This window comes from Cydia pomonella, chromosome 14, assembly GCF_033807575.1.
Source record: "Cydia pomonella isolate Wapato2018A chromosome 14, ilCydPomo1, whole genome shotgun sequence".
In the NCBI taxonomy this organism is placed as follows: Eukaryota; Metazoa; Arthropoda; class Insecta; order Lepidoptera; family Tortricidae; genus Cydia; species Cydia pomonella.
In genome coordinates, this window is record NC_084716.1 from 12,885,440 (window position 1) to 12,908,221 (window position 22,782).

A 22,782-nucleotide genomic window follows, 5' to 3' on the forward strand; every position below is an offset into this window, starting at 1 on the left:
ATAATTTAAAGAATTAGAAAGAACAGCGCAGAAGTTATACGAGGATCTTTTGTTGAAATGTCATACTTTATTCATTGTTTCATTAAAAATGTTACTGCATTAAGTGCCTAGTTTAGAAACTTATTCTTACTTCTAATACTGCTGAAGAGTGTTTTCTAATAATAAAAGTATAAATGATATCGATGTTCCATAAACAAAAACAGCATTCGATTATTTTTTTATAATTTTTTATTTATATTATTTTTTAACCCGGTATTTGAAAAGTAAAAACTTTAAAGCTTCCTAAATCTAAGAAGTACACGTAATACATATAACCCTAATAAATTTATGTTAATTATCTCTCCGTCTAGCCCAGTCCTTTGCTAATTACGACTTCGCTTTCATTCGACACTTCACATATTTGAATACTAATTGCCAAAGGTTGTCTGGAAGAGATCGCTTTTTAGCGATAAGACCGCCTGTTGTTACCTGGTTCTATTTTCCTTTAAAATTCATTTGTAGTTTTACATGTATGTAAAATGTATAATTGTTGGTGCAATAAAGAATATTTACTTACTTACTTACTTACTAATTGCGTCTTGCCTCTAGTATGCGCAATATCTACCAAAGTTCAAATAAGACTATCTATCTATATTACAATAATCGAGTGAAAGAGCGATACTGCAATGTATGGAAATTTTGTCAGTAGAGAATACACCTGTTCGGTTGCCAGCACTTACTTTCTAAGGCATATTGTTTTAAGGGTAAACGTTTTTTTTAAGTCTAAACAAAGTAAGGAAGTCTTTGTTCAGACTTTCTTGTTTATGTTTTCATTGCATGACACTTCGCTGCGTCGAAAACGGGCTTTAAAGTTAATGAATTTTTAAGGATTGTAAAAGTCACGATACACTCTTAGCGAGCACTAAATACAGGCCATAAATTAAATTGCAACACATTTACATTGTTTACGTTTCGCTGGTATTGTTAAAGAGACTGAGACCTTCGGACTAGACGGTAAATCTCCATAGATAAAAATATAATGTACGTACAGTCATAAACTTCTGTTAACATAATTTATTGCCGTGACGCAATCCTTACCGTTACTATGGTTTGTTATATACGTGCGAGTTGTGTAGCTGCTCGTATACTTGAGCGAAGATGACATTAAAGTACTTACTTAGAACATACGTCTACTATACTTCTCATGTATAAAGATGTGTTTAAGCGCCACATGAAGAGCTGCAACATTGACCCGTTTCTGTGGGAGATGCAGGTGGCCGACCGCCCTGTATGGAGATCTTTCGTCGGTAAGCAAACAAATGATTTTGAATCCCGTCGACTTATGGAACTCGATATCAGACGGGATGAGCTGAAGGCCCGCCCACAAGCGGCTATTACGTACAATTACGTGAATGGTGTGCTTTCTTGCCCGTCATGTGCACGGGTCTTCGCAAATAAAATCGGCTATGCGAGCTACATGCGAGCACACGAACGTATTCAACAACGGAGCTGAAACAGTCGCCGTGGTCGAAACCGGCCGGGAAAGTATATACTATACCGCGACTTTAATAACATATTGGTAAGAATAAAAACTTAAAGATAATAAAAACTAGATTAAATGTTAATAATAAAAATAAAACTAATGCACAAATATAATTAACGTAATCATATACTTAAGTATGAGGGACTTTAAATATTTTGCCCCCGGGGCAAGGCCCAGGGTGCCCATCACTTCTGCGACTTTAAAGGTAAAAAAAAAAGTAAGTATCCTGAAAATGCGTTATTCCAAGAATGAAACCTTTCTAGACCGAAATCTCATCATGCTTTTTGAAGTTTCTATTAAATAGTGGGAGAATCTTTAATATTGTTTCCCTAATCGAGCACAAAGCGGCATTAGCGGCTGAAAAATGCATTTTTTCAAGAAACCTATCTAGGTCAAATATTCACCATACTCTATTTGAAGACACTGCATTAAAAAGTTTTTTTTAATTATTATTTATTGAAAACACAAACAGTTGCATACACAAATGGATTTATAGCACAATGCAGTGTACCAACATACTTAAAACATATATAGACCTGGAGGTTCTTTAATTAAGTATATGATGTTAACAGAATAACAACAAGAAAAAAAAAGAAATCATAAGCCATGCTTAAATTCGAAATTACCAGTCCTCAATGCAAAATCACTATCTACAAGTCGCATGTTATCTCATGTTAGAAGAGAAAACAGCTGCAGATCGCTATATAGCCACATTAGAGTCTAATTAACCGTGCCTAATGCAACGGCGTATGTAGTTTGGATCGAGGAGGCTCGGAGGGCCATTGAGGTGAGTGCCATCGTCATCCGTGTCGTACGTCTTGAGACTAATTTGTGGGAACGTCGCTGGAAGTCACGATCGTTTCGTCATATGCACGGTTAGTTGACTGTGTGTAAACCTTATTGCTACTAGTTAAGGTCCATTAATGATCAGTTCAGGCGATTTTGTGTCCCGTTCTGGCTACTTTATAAAAGCGTTAAGTTCTTACGAGTAGGTATGTTATATGTTACGAGTGTAAAGTGCTTACGCTACTTGTGTGTACTTAATCTGCGTCAGATATATGTCAGTTGGTTTATTTAAGTGGTGCTGTAATGTTAGGTAACTTTCAATAAATATCAAATAATAGTTTATTTTTTAACTAAACATTAAAATTTTATTCGCAGTTCATAGTCAAGACGAGCCAACTTTTTTTATTCATAACCTCAAAAGGAAGAAGGCTCCGTTTCATTGGTCAGTAACTAATATGTAGTTAGTATTCATCGTCATCGGTCCGAGTGCGTCTCGTCTCGAGGTTAATTTGTGAGCATGCTCCGTCACGATCACACACCGTCATGCCCCACGGTGCACAATAATGTTCAAAAGGGCCTATGTGTCATTGAGATCCTTACATACATACATCTATTTCAGAACGCAATGTACGCTTGAGGTTAAATGTTTATGCACCTTAAGTCATCGGGATACGTTGAAAAATGAATGTGTATGTTCTTTGAGTTAAGCCGTAAAACAATAACTGGTCAAGCGTTTTCTATTCCATTGTAAACGGTTAAGCCCTTTGTCTTTTATTGAACTCATAAAATATGTCATTCTTAGAAATTGTACCGTATAGCGCGAAAGGGTTTTAAGTTAAGGCTTTATTCTAATTTCTTTGTCTGCTTTAAACAATTAAGGCGGGACAGAAGGCCCGAAACGTCGAGGGACACAAATAAAGGTGACATTGAAATTTATATTCAGTTATTTGAACCCGTGCCTTGAGTATTTATTAATGCAGACGTTACTGAAAAATACGTCTGGGCAATCAAGAGGATTTTCGAAATATCTATTGAATAACAATTTTGACGCAGAGAATTTAAGTAATGTTATTTAAAGGCGAAAGGAATACTTGGTGCAATTTATTCGTAAAGGTTTATTTAGCCAATACAATTAAATAGCAACCTGGCTTGGAGCGGATGTGGTGTTTTTTGTACGTGTATAAAGAGGGTACCTAAAACACATGCTGCAGACGGAAGTACGATTGAATGCCGGTAAAATAAAAAGAGGAGCATTCGAAGAAAAGCAGAACAATAGTGTTTTAACCATAACAGAATTGTATAAGGAATGATATGATATCACATGCGGTGTAATTAATACTTTAGTTTACCATAAACTATACCTTGGAATGTATTTTTTATTTATTTCCCTGTTTTATGCAGACGAATATTCCGATATTAAAAAAAGTGTAAGTGGAGTAGTTAAATACCTGTGGCTACGCTCTTAACTATCGACCCACTAATATCACAATTTTTTTTTTCATTTCTCATGCTCTGAATACACACTCTCGTTGTTGTTCTAAAAAGTGTGCAGAAAATGATACGTTTCTGCACAAGTGCATTTTACTTTCGCTTTTCACGTTTTTTTTCGATTATACTATTACGATAAGCAATTAACATTTGATGTTAAATTGATTTGTTGTACAATTTATAAATAACGATACTTTTATCACAACTAAAGTATATTTCCTCTGCTTTCATTTACTATAAGCTCATAGGCATTGGTTGGTCGTAAAAAATTGCGATCTAAAGGTGTGATGAGCATGGATATTTGTTCCTGAGTCATGGGTGTTTTCTATGTATGTAAGTATTTATAAATATTTATATATTATGTATATCGTTGTCTAAGTACCTTAACACAAGCCTTATTGAGCTTACTGTGGGACTTAGTCAATGTGTGTAATAATGTGCTATAATATTTATTTATACTTTTATTTATTTATTGGGATTTAAGATGTGTGTCAAGGTAAAATATATAAAAAAGTAGGAAGTAGGTAATAGCTGTCCAAGATTAACAACCAAATCTATGAGAATTGATGAAACCTGGACTTGAAACATTTTAGAAAACAATATTACCAGAATTTAAAAAATCAGTACCTAACTGTACAATCTCCAGACAGCAAAAATACAAAGACAACAGATGTCTTTGTATTAATTTACCTTTACAATTGAACCCTGTATCATTAACAAATAAAACATTTTCATTTTCATTTTCATTAATTTCCGAAGAAAATTACTCGTATTCATAGCTCTCCAGTGGAGTTCATGAAAAGAGTTATTTGGAAAAAGTGTTAACAAATCAAGTTATAATCAATTAAAGCTCTATTTAAGATGAACTTGTTTTAATTAAATAAGCCAAGTAATGCGTTTTTTATTGTGCAACTGTAGTGAGACTGGCGTGTTCGCAGGCAATGAGTATAAATATCTGCAATTAACACGTTTCTGGTCCAGTCGCTACACATAGAGCCACTACCAAACCGTATATAAATAAGTCCATGTACGTTTATATTTATGTACCCGGTAACTACTCAAGATTGAACAACGATTATATATTGACGATATACATTAAATGTCACTGACCCGTATTATTTACCCGCGAGTGTATTAAATAACACCATGAAATCTACAAACGCGTGAAATAAAAATAGATAATTACCATTATCCTTAAACTATCGGCGTGTCAAAATTGCTATCGATAAAGCATAATGTTAAGGTAAATAAAGCCACGCCACAGTTACGCGTGTCACGTAGAGACCCAGACACAAACAGACGAAAATGACACGAAGTGATGATGGAGACCAAGAATGCACCACAGCCAATTCGGAATGCGCTCCGCCGGATTGATCTGAGACAGTTTTTATTACTCGCTTTACATTACTGTCATACTGTCACGACTGTTAATGGGTTTACCGTTGTACTACAACAAAGAATAGCATGAAATACAGTTTTGAGATTAATACAATCCATCCTAATATTATAAATGCAAAAGTGTACCTCTTCACGCTTAAAACGCTGAATCTATTTGAACAAAATTTGGTATGAAGATAGTTTTTGCCTCGAAAAAGTTCATAAGAACATAGGGTAGTTTTTATTTCACTTGCTCTATTAGTATGTAATGTATGTATGTATATGTGGGTCAAATCTTGGAAGCTAAATTTTACCCACTTCCTCTATCCTATTGAGCTAAAAATTTGGATAAATATGTAAGTCGGGTGATAATGCAATATTATGATACCATTAAGCTGATCAGCAGGGCTAAGATGGTTGGCTCTTTATCATTTGTCACCATGCCTGTCACGTAGTAACAAGTATGTAAGCGCGAAAGTGACGGGCATAGAGATAAGTGATAAAAATGGAACCATACTGCCACCGCTGATGATGGAGACAGGAGGTTACCATAGGAACTCTGTGATGAAACAACCCAACCTAATTGTGTTTGGGGTTTTTAGAACTGTCTCGATGTGTATTAGTTACCTATGCCTGTATTAGTAAAAGTACAGTCAGCGATAAAAACTTGTATCGAAAATGATTTTTTTGTCTGAAAACTTATTATTAATCAACATCATCATTTCACGCAGACGAAGTCGCGGGCAGAAACTAGTACTATTAAAAATGTTTTTTGGACATCTAATTGTCGCAAAAGACATAATAGTACACACGAGTCTGAAGGTTTTTATACACTTATTATATATATAAATAACCTCACAAATAGTGGGATTTTTTTTCCTCCAAAATTAAATCTGAGTAACTATGCACTGAATTATAGTGCCGTTTACATATTAGTGCTTTGTGCGGGTTTTCAGATTCATTAGAATTATACGAAAACCTGATGTAAGTTACATAAGCTACATACAAATAAGTCATACAATCTAGAGAGACGTTAGATGATCACGACCTTAGATAGATATGAAGGAAACTTCATAAGGACTTCCATCTTTCAGATATGCTGTCTCCTATCGCTAAATAACGAAACCAGAAGCGATTAGCCACGCAAACCTAATGGTACTAGCGAGATATTAACACATTTTAATCTGCATCAGGAAGTACACAACGACGATAATAAGATTCGAGTCATTATGATGGCAATCGGGTAACTTAGCCGTCTAAAGAAAACTGGACTTAGTATTGTGAGAAATAAAGGTGTTCTTGGTGAATTTCCGTTAGCGATATTATCGTGAGGACAATGCTATCGCGTGCACTGGCCGAGGTGACATTTAATCGTGTGAGTTTGAAGATCGATGATACTTCAGGATAGTTCCCATGTATGTCTTTTGGTAGTATTCTAACTTTAGTCACTTAAATATGGACATTCTTTTCAACCCCTCCACCCCTCTATATCTTAAAAAGCGTTTCAACTATCTTTCCTCGGTCCGCTGTGCGGAGATGCATCTCCTTGCTCCACCACCTTCATCATCAAAATTTTATAGCAACTCTTTTTCTTTTCGTGCTGTTCGGTTGTGGAATGCTTTGCCATTATAGTGTAGGAAATAAAGGTAGTGGACCCCGCAGTAACTCCTCTGCCAGAAAAAACTTTACAGTATGATAAAGTATCAATAAATAAAAAGTATTGTCTTAATTTCCAAAGAATAATAATAATAGGATTTAAGTAAATACCTAAAGTATTAAATCTTTAATATCTTTTTACGGAAAAATGCTCCGTTCAAACTTTCTTCACCAGACATATTCATGTAACGTATTACAACAATATATGAAATATCCAAAAAAAATATCCCAGCAGAAATACCAATATTAATAAAATATAATTTTTGGACGTGTCTTGGACCGGAAAATTACTCCGTCTAATTTTTTCACTGGAATGCCATTTTATTGCCGTTTTATAGCTACAAAATGAAAATCTAAAAAAAAAATCCATATAACTATACTATTTTCAGAAATTGCCTTTTTACTCGCTGTGAAAAATTTCTCTATCCATTTTATTTATTGAATTAAGATCACAGTTTTATTTCCATCCAACTATAAAAACATCCAAAAAAATAACGAGGGTATTAAAAACTTAACATATCGGGAGCAGTGTGTAGGGAGCGGGGTGTACAAGCGGGGTGCGGGAGCGGTACCGGCCGCCGCCAGCGCGCGCGCCGCGCCTGCCCGGCGGTGGCAGCTTGCTACTTCTCTATTCATTCGCGTATCGCCTAGGTGCATAGGTTACTGTTTTAAAAAATATTTCTACTTGTTTCTTTTTTGACCTGCCGTATGCCTGCCTGTCTGTGTAGTACCTACCGTAAGTATAGTCTCTATCGTACCTACAAATGAAATAGGTAGGTTATGCGATGTGTCTAATTTAAATATTTATATTCTTAAATTCAATTTATTCAATTCGAGTCGTACGTATTAGGCCACCAAACGAAGGAAAAAACGGGGAAATAATTCGTGTATAAGCGAATTTTGGCATAGTTGTAGATAAAGGTACCTTACATAACATACTGAAAGTACTGATAGATGGGGGTGGCGCTATTGTGTACGGGGGAGGGAGGGTTTAAATGTCCCTTTTTTAGTTTATCTTAAATAACTCGTGAACGGTGGCCCATATCAAAAAATGATCTATCACGCAAATCATCTATATAACATTTCCTACAAGAAAAATTCAGTACACTTTTTACTAGGATCAATATTTAAAAAGATATTAAAGCGGGAAAATTAATTAAAATCAATTTTCTGGTCCAATTCTCTATATTTTCGTAAACGGTGGCAATTAGCAAAAAACGCTGTAAAATGTAAATAATCTACACAAACCTTCTACAAAAAAGATTCAGTACACTTTGTGAAAGGATCAATATTTAAAAAGATATTAAAAAGGGAAAGTTAATAAAACCAATTCTAAGGTTCATTTTCTTTAGTTTTCGTAAATAATTTGTAAAGTATGACCCATAGCAAAAAAAAGTCTTATACATAAATAAGTAACATAAAATTTTCTATAAGAAATATCTAGCACACTTTTCGCTAGGATGAATATTTAAAAAGATACTAAAGCGGGAATGTTAATAATAATCAATTTTAAAAACCCTTTTTAGTTTTCGTAAGTAACTCGTAAACGGTAGCCCGTAGCAAAACACGTTCTTACACATAAAGAATGCACATAATATTTCCTACAAAAAATAATTCGATCACTTTTCTCTAGGATCAATATTTAAGAAGATATTATAGGGGGTAAATCAATTCATAGGTACTTTTTTTAGTTGTTCGTAAATAACTCTTAAACGGTACTCCAGTGCAATAAGAATGTTAAACATAAATACTTAACATTAAAAAGATTTCTTAAACTTTTTCTTTAGGATCAATATTATTGAGATATTAAACGGCGAAAGTTAATTTTAATCAATTCTGCACATTATTTGTGTTTCTCGCTTTAAAAGCATAATAAATATTGATCTTAGGGAAAAGTGTTCCGCATGTCTTTTGTTAAAAAAAAATATTATAATTGTTTATATACACATATATATTTTTTGCTATAGGTCATACTTTACAAATTATTTACGAAAAACTAAAAAAGAGACCTGAGGATTCATTGTAAGTAACTTTGCTCCTCTTTGACTAAAAAATCGGACAAGTGCGAGGCGGACTCGCCCACCGAGGGTTCCGTACTTTTTAGTATTTGTTGTTATAGCGGCAACAGAAATACATATAAATATTTCTATCATAGCATGCCAAACTATAATTCTAATCGTAACCAGCGACAATGATATCGCTTGGAGCGCACGTGAGACAATTGCATCGACGCGGCTGCTAGCTTTAAATGGCCCTTTTTTAGTTTATCTTAAATAACTCGTAAACGGTGGCCCATATCAAAAAATGTTCTTTCACGCAAATCATCTAAATAAAATTTCGTACAAGAAAAATTCAGTCCACTTTTTCACTAGGATCAATATTTAAAAATATATTAAAGCGGGAAAGTTAATTAAAATCAATTTTATGGTCCATTTTTCTATATTTTCGTAAACGGTGGCAATTAGCAAAAAACGCTGTAAAATATAAATGATCTACACAAAACTTTCTACAAAAAAGATTCAGTACCCTTTGTGAAAGGATCAATATTTAAAAAGATATTAAAGAGGGAAAGTTAATAAAACCAATTCTAAGGTTCCTTTTCTTTAGTTTTCGTAAATAATTTCTAAAGTATGTCCCATAGCAAAAAAATATCTCATACATAAATAAGTAACATAAAATTTTCTATAAGAAATATGTAGCACACTTTTCGCTAGGATGAATATTTAAAAAGATACTAAAGCGGGAATGTTAATAATAATCAATTTTAAAAACCCTTTTTAGTTTTCGTAAGTAACTCGTAAACGGTAGCCCGTAGCAAAACACGTTCAAACATTATTTACAGTACATATGGGGCTACTTTATAGCACTAGTGCGAGAAGTAGCATATTACGTTACTGTGTCGAACATTTAAAGGGCCATATGTACTGTAAAACGTTGTACGATACATGTGCGAATAGGTAATTCGCAACTCGTGTCGATTTAAAACACTCCCTTCGGTCGTGTTTTAATTTATCGCCACTCGTTTCGAATTTCCTATTTTTCGCACTTGTATCGTAATGTACTATTATGTTTTACATAAAATTTTCTAGAAAAAAGATTTCTATTCTTTTTCTTTAGGATCAATATTATTGAGATATTAAACCGCGAAAGTTAATTTTAATCAATTCTGCACATTATTTGTTTCTCGCTTTAAAACCTTAATAAATATTGATCTTAGGGAAAAATGTTCCGCATGTCTTTTGTAGAAATTTTTATTATAATTGTTTATATATATATACACATATATATTTTTTGCTATAGGTCATAATACTTTACAAATTATTTACGAAAAACTAAAAAAGAGACCTGAGGATTCATTGTAAGTAACTTTGCCCCTCTGACTAAAAAAAAACCAACAAGTGCGATTCGGGCTCGCCCACCGAGGGTTCCGTACTTTTTAGTATTTGTTGTTATAGCGGCAACAGAAATACATCATCAGAATTCTGTGAAAATTTCAACTGTATATCACGGTTCATGAGATACAGCCTGGTGACAGACGGACGGACAGACAGCGGAGTTTTACCCTTTGGGTACGGAACCCTAAAAAGGACCTGGAAACTGATTATAATGAATTTTAATATCTCATTAAATATTGATCCTAGCGAAAAAATTTACGGAACTTTTGTTGTACAAAATTACATTTCTATTATTACTGTATAAAGAAATTTTTGCATTGGGCCACTGTTTACGAGTTATTTACGAAAAACAAAAAAATTAGGGACTTGTAAATTATTTGTGATTTACTTTCCCCCTTTAATATTGTTTTAAATATTGATCCTGGAGAAAAGTGTTCTGTATGTTTTTTGTAGGAAATATTATGTTAATTATTTATGTATAAGAATCTGTTTTGTTATGAGCTGCCGTTTAAGAGTTATTTACGAAAAACTAAGAAGTGACTTTAAAATTGATTAGTATTAATATTCCCGCTTTAGTATCTTTTTAAATGTTGATCCTAGCGAAAAGTTTCATATATCTTTCTTGTAAAAAAAATTATGGTTAATATTTATGTATGAGAGATTTTTGCTATGGATCATACTTTACAAATTATTTACGAAAAACGAAAGAAAAGGAACCTTAGAATTGATTTTAATTGACTTTCCCCCTTTAATATCTTTTTAAATATTGATAGTTTCAAAAAGTTTACTGAATCTTTTTTGTAAAAAAAATGTGTAAATTATTTACGTTTAACAAGGTTTTTGCTATTTACGGGTTATTCACGAAAATATAGTAAAATGGACCATAAATTTTAATTAACTTTCCCGCTTTAATATTTTTTAAATGTTGATCCTAGCGAAAAAGTGCACTGAATCTTTCGATTAGGCAATTTTATATATATTATTTACGTTACAGAACATTTTTTGCTATAGGCCACCGTTTACGAGATATTTGAGAAAAACTGAAAAAGGGGGTAATATATAATATAATAACCGTCTTTAGCGTGATATTATTCTAATCAATGTTATATAAAACTGCGTAAGTATATATTATTCGGTACAAATAAAACGCAAAAATCACTAAATGTAGTGTAAAGACTCACACATCAGTGACAACGACAACTCCCTTCTTAAGTGTGGACTGCGGGTCACGCGGTCGGATCGTACTAGTAGCACAAGGACACTAATCTGCACTTAACTGCTAAAAGAAGACGGTACATTATTGCGTAACCGCGGGATGGATTTATCTTCGCTTCAAAAATTTCGGTGTTCTGGATGATATTTCTTTTGGATATTTTCAATTTAAGTGTATACGTGACTACTCAGTATATATTTAAAAAGAATACAGGCTGAGATATTTTCCACTCTCAGTTTTTAATAGTTGTAAAATACATAAATTTGGGCATGTATTTTTTTTTGGATATTCTTACCCACTACGCCAAATTATATTCTAAGATCATATAAGAAGAAAAAAATGACAGTGCAATTTTCCGATGAAAATGAGCGTCAAAAAAAGGAATTATCATTTAAAAAAAATCACATGTTTGACAAAATTTTTAGATTTTTTTCTAGTATTACATACTTATACAAATAACTTATTTGGTAAAATAATTTTGGACAGAGGAATTACTCGGTTAAAAATATAAACAGATTTATATTTTTACGTATAAATACCTAACTTAGAAGTGTTTTTTTTTTTGGATATTTATATGTTTTTTTCGACTCATACTATACAATAACCAAGCAAAATTTCATCGACTGAGAAATTAATGCATGGGTCTCCATACAACAACTTGCTTCATTTCCTACACTATTAGACATTAGACGTGCTAAATCCCTTCCCGTTTTCAAAAATCTTTTGAAGACTCACTACCTTTCGCTGCCTTAACTTGCCTTTATTTATGATTGTATAATATATAATGTATGTATATATGTATTTATTTTATTAGTATGTAGGTATGTATTATATTGTTTGCGTCTTCATTTTGTTGAATTATATGTATATCGGCACTACCCGTTCAATGTTGTAAGTTCATTGTTTCCTGCTACCCAAAGGTTGTCTGGAAGAGATCGCTTCTTAGCGATAAGACCACCTGTTGTTACCTAACTTTTACGTGTTTTTTTCATTTCCTGACTATTTTTAAATGTATGGTGCACAATAAAGAATATTTACTTACTTACTTATGGAGTCGTATTACTAATACTAATTTAAATATTGTTTCACACATTCAGTAGAAACAACAGAGAACGAGAATGGTAACGACCACGTCCAAAGCGTTACGTTTAACTCTTATTTATGAATTTTATGATCCGATTTGATCTCTCATATGATCTTCACAAAAAACAAGTTTGATTGAAATAATGAAACGACAAATTGTTACCAAGTCAATCGTAACGCCATCACCAGCATATAAGGTTTTTTAGGGTGGGCTATAGCAATAAAAGAGGAGTTAAGAGGACATATTTCACGATTTGCATTATCTGGTCTTACCGCAAACAGTTATAAGAATACGACATCTCATGATGATCAGCAAATACTGTGACACGTGACGTATAAAAAACAACAGAGACTACAGACTTTGCGCATGTCAGATGTGATAAGAATTTAGAATTTCGCATGTACGACGTAGAAGTACGTGATGAAGTTACGTATGTGTGCACGTGGTTGTTCGTTCCGTGGACGTAAGTGCATTTGTATTGAACGCCGCATGACGGATGCAATACTGCACGTGTAGGCTTAATTGCAGGTTAATCGGATCAACGGGAAGCGAATCGGTTGCAAGCCTCTATCAAAGTGATGTAACAAAGTTTTTATTTGCGCAAGTCTTATACAGAAGCTATGCAAGGTGATATACAAGATGCCATGTTGACAATGCTTGAGAAGGCTATGGTAATTAGGTAATGATTGTTAGCATGTGGAGAAGATAAATAGAAGGAGACAAACAGATTGTGTACATAATAAGATGAGAGAGTGGTAGTTGTTGGCTTTAGGGAGGAAGATACCACGACGAAACTCAGTATTCTGACTGAAACAGATAAATTATAAATAATGTTTAAACAAAGGTTCTGATAACTGAATTAATCAGTATAGGCTAAAATATAGGTAGGTATTACGCGTTCAGGTAATAGCAAGTGGAAATCTATGATCTCTTATTAGTACTTTAGCAGGAGGCATAATTAATACTTGATTCGATTAATTTATTGACAAAACTTATTAGTGTCACGTACAATTTTATTATTAGCAAAACGTGTTTTCAGAGTTTCGTATCAGACGAGGTATGAGTTATGACCGAGCCGAGATGGTGTTTTCGAGACCAAACGAATCGAATCTCAAACTTTATGTAAACGTGTAAACATTTAGTCGTTTGCTTAGTTCGGAACTAGCGACAATAACAAACGACGACTATGTGGCTTGATTATACCTCTCTTTAATAGCCTAAGTAGGCATATCAGTCATTACTGTGTTTACGTAAACAGATTACAATCTCATCTCTCCGACAGTAAACCAGCTTATTGTTTTACGAAATATAGGCATGTACTCGACTGTTTATAATGCAGTCAGCTTTATCAAGCTGTACTCGCACTGAATTGACTTGTCGGTGCCATTAATGTTTGCGTGTGCTCGAGCCGTTTTCCCCTAACAGGTGCATTCTATACTGTCATTTTATTACGTAACTAATAAATACTTTATGTATTAGTCAAGTCTTTCAAATCGATAACTTTAAAAGTATGTTTATTATTAGGTACTTTATTATTTGTCAGCGTGAATTCTAGTGTAACGCGTTCGTTTACCAACATTTGTTCGGTTTAAAAATAGCCGATCTAAATTAGTAAAAGGAATCTCTCCGGCGTAAAATTGAACGAACTTCGTTCCTTTTACGGACGGAATCTATTTTAGACAGATCTTAGCCAGATATTTTATAAAACAAGTAGGGACGAATGTACTATAGATTTATTAGGTATTCCATGTGAGTCATATTGACTCATCCGTTTCCTGGTACGCGTTTATCTAAGTCAGTTGGAGACCACTGGGTGGCCTACAATAAAATGATAACTGCAAAATGAAACTAAACGTACCGTAGACGAATTCGGGTCCCAACAACACATCACCACACTCGATCAGCTGTTGCAGCAGCGTCAATCGGTTTTGATAACCGAAATCCGTCGTGAGCAATCCAAGCATTGTGTCACATTATAAACATCACAACACAAAACACACGAACGTCCACACAACACCGGATCAATCGATACACTGAGGAACCATTTTGAATTTAAAACATGTTCCGTTTTTGGCGCGAAACAGCGGCAGATGCGTACGCGCGTGCGACCGTCTTCCGAAAGCTATTACAACGGACAGGTGGTGACATGGGGTTCTTCCTCGCCCCGTATGCCGGTCGCGGGATCAGTCGGCCGACTAGTCACCGGATCGATCGAACGCAAAGTGCATGCTGCAGTCACGTAGTCAGTTTAGGAGGGTGCGTATCGAACCAATTGTATTCTAGTTCATTCTTTGAGAGTTTTAGTTAAACGTCTTTTGTAATATTTTATTAAACGTTACGCTTTGATAGCATTTATTAGCCTTAAATGTAATTTAAGTTCTAAAGTCGGCCTCAATAGAGCCAAAGCTAAAGATAAATTGTTTTAATAATACACTTTTAAAACTAAACTCCCAGTCCTAAGCATTCTCGCCTCTTCAAAACAATTCTTGTTAGCGAATATGGTAAGTGAAGACCACGTAATACTAATAACTCATGATAGCATAGTTAGCACTTCATAACACCGTAGTGAATATCTAAGATGTAAATCTCCGTACAGTGTGGGGGTGGGCGCACGAGGGGGTTGACTATTATTACCGGACCAGACGGGGGGTTAAATCGCTTGATTATGCACGCATCAACGTGTATGCATTGCATCGATTTCGACTGTCGGCAACGTCTGAATGTCTCCAAAAGCCAAATAGTTTTACTATTTGTTGATTTATCATTAAAATATCATCTGTAGGGACATATTTCACTCGTGTACTGTTTACAGTATTTGTTGTTGTTGGACACGTGGGTACAGTCCCGCGAGAAAGCGAACGTCGCGACGCGCCGGCGGACGCGAGTGTACTGGCCGTGCGTTAGCGTCCGCCGTTCGATGCGTATGCACCGCTAGCGTAGTGTGGATGGATCTAATTGGAAATAATAACATTAGATTCTGTTTAGGTTAATATGACTATGTTAAAGATGCTAAGATTCTAACTCTTTTTGACTATTGCAATGTACATTTTTAATTTTTTATGTTGAGTTACTGTTTCAAAATATTATTTTTTTATGTTAAGTTACTGTTTCAAAATATACAAACAGAATTATATTTTAATATCTAGGCCAATTATCGATGTATTAAGCAATATAGAGCAGTTACAGTAGCTTACATAATACATGAGGTAATAGTTGCAATTAAAGGTTTTTATTAAAGTGTCATACATAAACGTCACTATAACTTCTGTCACTGAGATTAAGTACATCAAGAATTTTTAAATAGTACCTAAAGTCAACAATTTCTAACAATAACAACTTTTAATTTTCTTCGAATGCCTCATTCTAAATTTACTCTTGAGTCTCTCTCGATAGACTAGAGTTCATGTAAATGAAATGCCCTAGTAGCTTGCGTGCAATTAAACACATGAATATTTCCCTCATAACGTTTATTAATTTTTTATTGTTGTTATTCCATTTTTGTTTCCGTTATAGCTTGCCAACATACAATATTTTTTTTGTTAATTTTCCAACAAATAGAGTAAAAATACCATCTAATCGATCTATTAGAAAATATCTGGAACTTATATTTTATAATAACAAATGGGTACAATGATTTTTTCTCAAAAACTCTTCGACCAACTACCACTAACTCTTTAAAGTGTATCAAATTTGAGACAATGTTGTTCATCTACGGTATCTAGAATCATAACACAATCAACAAGTATATGTGCATCATGTTGCATAGGATATTATCCATTCATACACAGTAGGAGCTTCTGGTGATGATGAAACAGTCGTTATTTGCTGCATCATTTCCAGTGCAGACCACCATTTTGAAATCGAGGTACATTATCCGATATCCATATTACCGAGTAGTGAATAACATACAAATCCAAATATGTTACTTTTATAAATTTTAGGATGCTAACTATTTACTTGTAGTAAGTAAGCAGTTTCATCTGAACATCGGGACTTTACCGGACCCTGATTTGGCGTTTGTGTCATCTTTCCTGTAGACATTGCAATGTTAAGATAATCTAAAACTATTTTTTGCACTGCATCCTTACAGCTGGGATACTTTTTTACCTACTTGTGACTGACTTTTTTTTTTTTCCTGAAAGTGTTTGACCTGTCTATTCCGTAGTTACCGTAATCGTATTAATCGAGCATTAAAAACAAAACCAGTAGTCGAGCACTGGTATTGAACAGGCTCGAATTCCAAGAAGCCCGAGCTGGAGATCTATTCCGAGCCTCGTTACAAATAAGCCAATATTTGCTCGAGCCATTCACTCGAGCACGCGACAACTCAGTATAAATGTACATTTGAATGCACTAATTTTAGGATGGGGACTATTTAGTCGCATATGAAATAGATTCATACTGGACTTAAGGATCAACGCCTAGTAAATCACTAAGTCTGCTAAGGATAGAACAAAATATCTAATACATAGTTTGGACTGTCTTATTTCAGACAAAGACAGAGAGAATCATACTATCTTTGTCTTACGCTAGTACGAGCCCTCAAACAAAAAGGATGAGTATAGTTTTCTTATTTTTCTTTGTTCTTATTTACTGACAAATTTGGTTGCCTGAAGTACATATAATAATATTATTACTTGCGGTATAACTAGTCTAAGGTCCTTAAAATTTGAAGGGTTGGTTTTTCATAAATTCTTTCAAAACTTCTTGAATTAGGATGGCATTTTGTGGATCCTAAAATTCCTAAGCCCTAACTGGTACTTGTCCTATGGCGAATTTGGTGTTTTACACAATATAGAAGAATACAGATTTTAGGGATTAAACAAGTATTATTAGTAGCAGTATTATAAAACATAATAATTTAGTGAATGTGATTTTTTTAATGTTTTCATAAAAGGCCACAATTCTTAACACCGGACTGGACTTCATTGTATTATCTGCCCAACATCGATATAAGTAAATGTGGAACAAACCTTATCAGCACAAACAATAAGTCAAAGCCATTTTTAAGCGTTTGAATATTTATGGCGTTAAATGAGTTCTTTAAATATCGTTGGAGATCAATCAAGCGGACGGCAATGCTGACAAACCTCGCATTAGTCTAGTTCCAAAGCTCTTTACAGACGCAATTCATTTGGAAAAGTTAGGTTAAAATATTAAATATTCTCCCGCTGTCAAATTTTTCGGATGACAAAAGCAACGAGACATGCTTTACCTATATAATAGAGCCATGAATAATAGTTGGCAAAGTTGTATGTTTAAATATTTATTACGTTTTTTATCTGTTAATGTATGCACAAACGTAAAAAATCTTTGTCTCGTTCACTGAGTCGACGGAGCCTAACGAACCTAACGTAATTACCTATCTATTGGTTTAATGTGACTAGTCAAAACATTACAGAGTAATATTACGATCTGCCTGATCTTACGATCGGCCGCAGACATATACATTCAATATGGCAGTACACAGTTAAAAGTTTTATAGGTACCTATGCAGAATAGGCGGAAAGCGAGGCAGTGCGCCTTAGTGGAAAAACTTTTCAGGCTGTCCCATAAACAAACGATACTACAAAGAAAATAAACTAGATTTTTCAGCTTTACAGATATTAACTGTACGTATAATACAATTCCGACATTCATACCGCTCTTAGTGTAATTTTATTTTAGCTTAATAATCATATAATTACTATAAAGTTAAAATAAACACAGGAAAACCGAAATAAAATTTAGTTCTCGATAAAGTATGATCAGTTAAATTGTGGCAAATATTATACTCACTTTAATCATTTGTACATGGTACGGTTAATATTATTATAGTAGGTAAATGTTGTTACGAGTAATCATAACTTTTTACAGGAAATCCGCTTTACTACTTTAACAATGGCTATTTTACAGGTGTTCTTTGGCTATTAACCATAATCATTGGATGCCTATTTGTGAGTTGGATAATAAAAGCTAGAGGGCGGTATATATATCCGTTGGGCAATGGCCAAACCATATTTTCTTTAGGAACCAGGGTAATTAAACGACTATTCATTAAATAACCTTAGCAACAAAGTTCCAAATTAACTTTCTAAAGCTTCGCGTGTACCCACAGGCATGTTTCTAACCTGAAAATAATTCCTGGGGTTTATTTACCAATACGGATTGGTAAGAAAGCTAACAAGATGTAAAACTGAGGAAAAAGTTATACGCATTTATGTGTCTCGTAAAAAACGCCTTGATTTTTTCTTGACAGCTATCTAATTAGTCTTTCTTCTATTAAAAATGAAAAGATAGTTTATATTCCTTTTCATTTGCATAACTTTTCTCCTATTAGTTGCCCCGCGTATTTATTAAGTAAATCAACAGTAACTGTAATTACTTGAGAAGTGTAAACGATCATGCTATTACATCGTACTTGCGGGGCTGCCGTAACGCAACCTTGCCACTAGACTGTAATCCAATCAAGTACGTGATTCTGAAGTTGAAACGTTTTAATTAACAAAGTATGTAGTAAACTCCGGTTGGCTGATAGTAGTTCGGGTAAGTACGAGAGTAAATAAGCCAGTAAAGAGGATATTTTCAGGTCGGGATGCGAGTAACGCCCCGCCTAGTTAGGAACCAATTACAACTTTACTTTGTATAATGTGGGAGCTTCCAGCACTTCATTTCGGTGTGGTATGGGATACCAATAGGTAACACTTTGAAATTTTATTGTTTATTAGCATTAGAAGCTTTATTTGACGTTCATAAGCGCATTGTAATATACCTACTTGAATAATAAACTATCTTTATCTTAATACCTTGATATCTCGAATTTTTCAGTAATTTTAACTATGTAGTTTTATCTAAAACCCGGTTCTGCACAGAGAATATGTGCGCTTGCGTGCGAAAGACTAGTTGTCACAAAACTAAACCTCAGTAGGTAAACTTTACTTTGGACCTTAGCTAATTACATACATACGAAGCTCATGCACTGAACATATACCACCACAACCATATTTCAAAACTAGATTGACACAAATTCAACAACTGCAGAAACATGAAGCAAGCAGTTCTCTTGACCTAACCGAGTATAACTTCGAAAACAAATGAGAACGTATCGTTAATGACCAGCGCGGTCATAAACGCTGATTACGAGTGTTGCTTAGAAGCTATAAAACCTTATCAAAACAAATTACTACATCGACGATTGCCATACGGGAGACTTAAATTAAGTCGAACAAACTTGTCATTTTATACTTAACGGTGTAAACTAGATCTGTATAGTGTTAATGTATAACCAGAACCAGTACGACCAATAAATAAACAGGTAAACGCAAATAGTCATATTTTCAATAGGTATTATGATCTGGTTCGCGTTTGCAAAACAAAGTTGCTGATTTGCATTTGTTAGCACCCGACGAAGCTAGCGTTGCAGATATCTTACATATAAACTGGATGTTTTGGTCATTTAGTAAATTTCATATACGAGTAGGTACATAATAAGTCATAGGAGGGTCATTTTATTTAAAATTGCGCTCTACACATTTATTCAGATTTGGGAATTTTAATATTATTTATACTCAGAATCACGAGCTCTTTTTATCTTAATAGGAACAAAAAAAGTCCCAAGATTTTCTATCCCGTTACCATATTGGAAAGACAGTAGTGGAAAAATAGAAAAATGTATAGAAAAATATATATATATATAACCGAAGCGTTACCGAAGGTCTCCGTTTTGACTCGGGCAAACTGCTTTCGTAATATATCCGGATGTTCTCCTCTATAGGTCGCAATTCTCAACCGATTCTCGGGAAATTTTCTGAAAAGGTTCAGTAGATAAATAGAATTATTCTGTCATTTTGTTTTTTTGGAAAATGTTCCAAATGGTGGAACATGGCATACAAAACTTATGCATGCCATTTAAGCTATGTCACTTAAGACCGTTGCGAGTACGCTGTGATAATGACTCAAAGTGGTATTTATTTGTTTTTACTATTTTCAGCGGAACTCTTAACGCAATGTCAACAGCACACCGAGCCACTAGTATAGGTATATGTCAGTGATAAGACAAAAAAAAAAAAAAACTAAAACCTTCAAGTCATTTCCATCGTGAACAAATATAGGGAAACTGCGACATTTGACACAAAAACATTTATATACTGAAACTATAAACAGTATTAAGAAACATGTTGATAATTTATCGGTGTTAGGCAATAAATTCCCCTACTAGAAACTAAATAATAGTACACTATTTTCGAGGTAAGGAATGCTCACATTGCAGGCTTTGAGTATTAAGTTAAACGGACGACCTTGGGAGTCTATTCAATGCACTTCGCCTGTTCATTATTGAAATTAATTTCTAATCGTTGAAATTTAAAATCAAACGAAGATCCATATAAAACCAACGTCTCTATCAAAGAGGGGTCCGACTAGTCAGCGTAGCAACGAAAATCGCCACCCCAATATACATAACCCTGCAAAATTAAACGGGCAGCCTTTACTAACGCCACGCTTAAGCACTACTGAATATCTAATTCACCACACTGTCACCGGCCATTAGGGTTGTGCCTTTTCCCAGAAGATTCGCGAACTGTGACTTTAGGACTTTTTAAGGATTTTTTTATATTTTTGTGTTAAGAACAGTTTAGTGGCGTGATTCATAAATGCGCTTCAAGCTATTAATCGTTTGTCTTCATGTCATTTTGATTTTTAAAGTTTTATGAGTAAAGAGGATAGATGTCTATACCGTAATACCGTAATAATAATATTTAACCGATAATAATGACGGATTAGGTTAGTGAAACTAACCTAAAACATATTTGCAATTTTTACATCATTACAGGCCTTTGCGTCTATTGCAGACGATTTAAGCATTGCTATTTAGACAACGGGTTTGGTGACTGTGGAGGCCGATGCGTGAGCGGCACGACCTCCCACATTTTTACATAAGATTATACATTTTTAGATAATATGGATGAATAAACAAAACCTAACTTTGAACTATAGTAAGAATTTTCTCAAATAGTTTTTAGGCCTCGGACCCTAATCTGTTAAAAAAGCTATTGATTCTTTTATGCCAGCGGTTAACGTACTTGCCACGTAGAAAAGCAACACTGTCCTTTAAAAAGCAACTGTATTGTGATATTATTAACGTTCAAATATATGTAATAATATGAGCGCTCGCCTACAGTGAGGTGGTCGATCGTCTTACATTACCAAAACATGTTATCTTATGAGCTGTTACATATATTTGAACCTAATATCACGATACAGTTGCTTTTTAAACGATATTGTTGCTTTTACAAGTCCCTAAAGTAAAAATAACTTAAGAAAATCTACACTATACCTCCTGTTGTAGGATACAAATCATAAACCCTGCGAAATTGAATGAGCAGCCTTTACCAGCGCCACGTTTAAGCACTACTGAATGTCTAATTAATTACTCCGTCTATGGTCATGAGGGTTATGCAATTTCCGAGAAAATTCGCGAACGGGAATAGCTCTGATTTTGGGGCCTATTAGGGATGTTTTTCTTGTTTTATGAAGAGACAACACATAAATATTTTAATTTCTAAATAATGCGCATTATCCAAATATCGGTTCAGATAAATAATATCCGGTAAACAAAAAGTGAAGATCATAGAATAAATCATCATATGACATCTTCCGTACTAAATAGATAGTTTAACAGATATTACAAATAAAAAACAACATTTGTGTCTATTCGTTCGTTCGTCATATTTAACGTTAGGGCATATCCCAGCGCCCATCACTACCGGTCATCATTCCAAAGAATGTGAGTTTAAACCGAACATAAGACCTTTCTCATTTGATCGCTCGATTGTTGCAACCTTGTCAAATAGTATAGCACGCTGCCACCATAGAGGGTGGAGGTGCGGAGTTTTGTTTTTATTTGGCCGGTTACGCGCTCCCCTCAATGGCTTAATGTGTAACACGTTTACGGGACTCTAAATTGTTTGTTTATTATGGCCGATGGAGATCAATAACGTTAGTTACTTTTGGAAATATCGCTTTGGTTATAGAGTAGTTTCTGTCCTGATTTGTTGGTTTGACCTAAATTTATTCAAGTTCAAATAGGTACTTTATTTTAAAATAATTTATAAATATCTAAGCTTGGTACATTAAAAGAGGCTTCCTTTCAGCAACTAATTCATTAACTTCTATAACAGTTTTTTAGTTTTCCAATTTATGTTTTACTTAATAGAATTATGACACATTTTAAAATCAAATCGTGGTTTAGCAGAAGCCGGCGCACCCTCGCTAGGGGAGCAAG

General features: G+C 34.2%; 1 protein-coding gene across 4 annotated transcripts in view; it reads right to left on the bottom strand.

Annotated features, from left to right (window-relative positions):
• Positions 1 to 22,782, bottom strand: part of LOC133524981 (AF4/FMR2 family member 3) — a 320,144-nt gene that overhangs the window by 19,351 nt on the left and 278,011 nt on the right. The window contains exon 1 of one of the 4 annotated variants that reach the window (XM_061861156.1): positions 14,380 to 15,590. The exons of the other annotated variants lie outside the window; for them this stretch is intronic. Coding sequence (XP_061717140.1) covers positions 14,380 to 14,485 — 106 coding nt within the window. The 5' untranslated portion in view covers positions 14,486 to 15,590. Of the gene's footprint in view, positions 1 to 14,379; positions 15,591 to 22,782 lie in introns of those variants that run through there. 4 annotated transcript variants of the gene reach the window in all.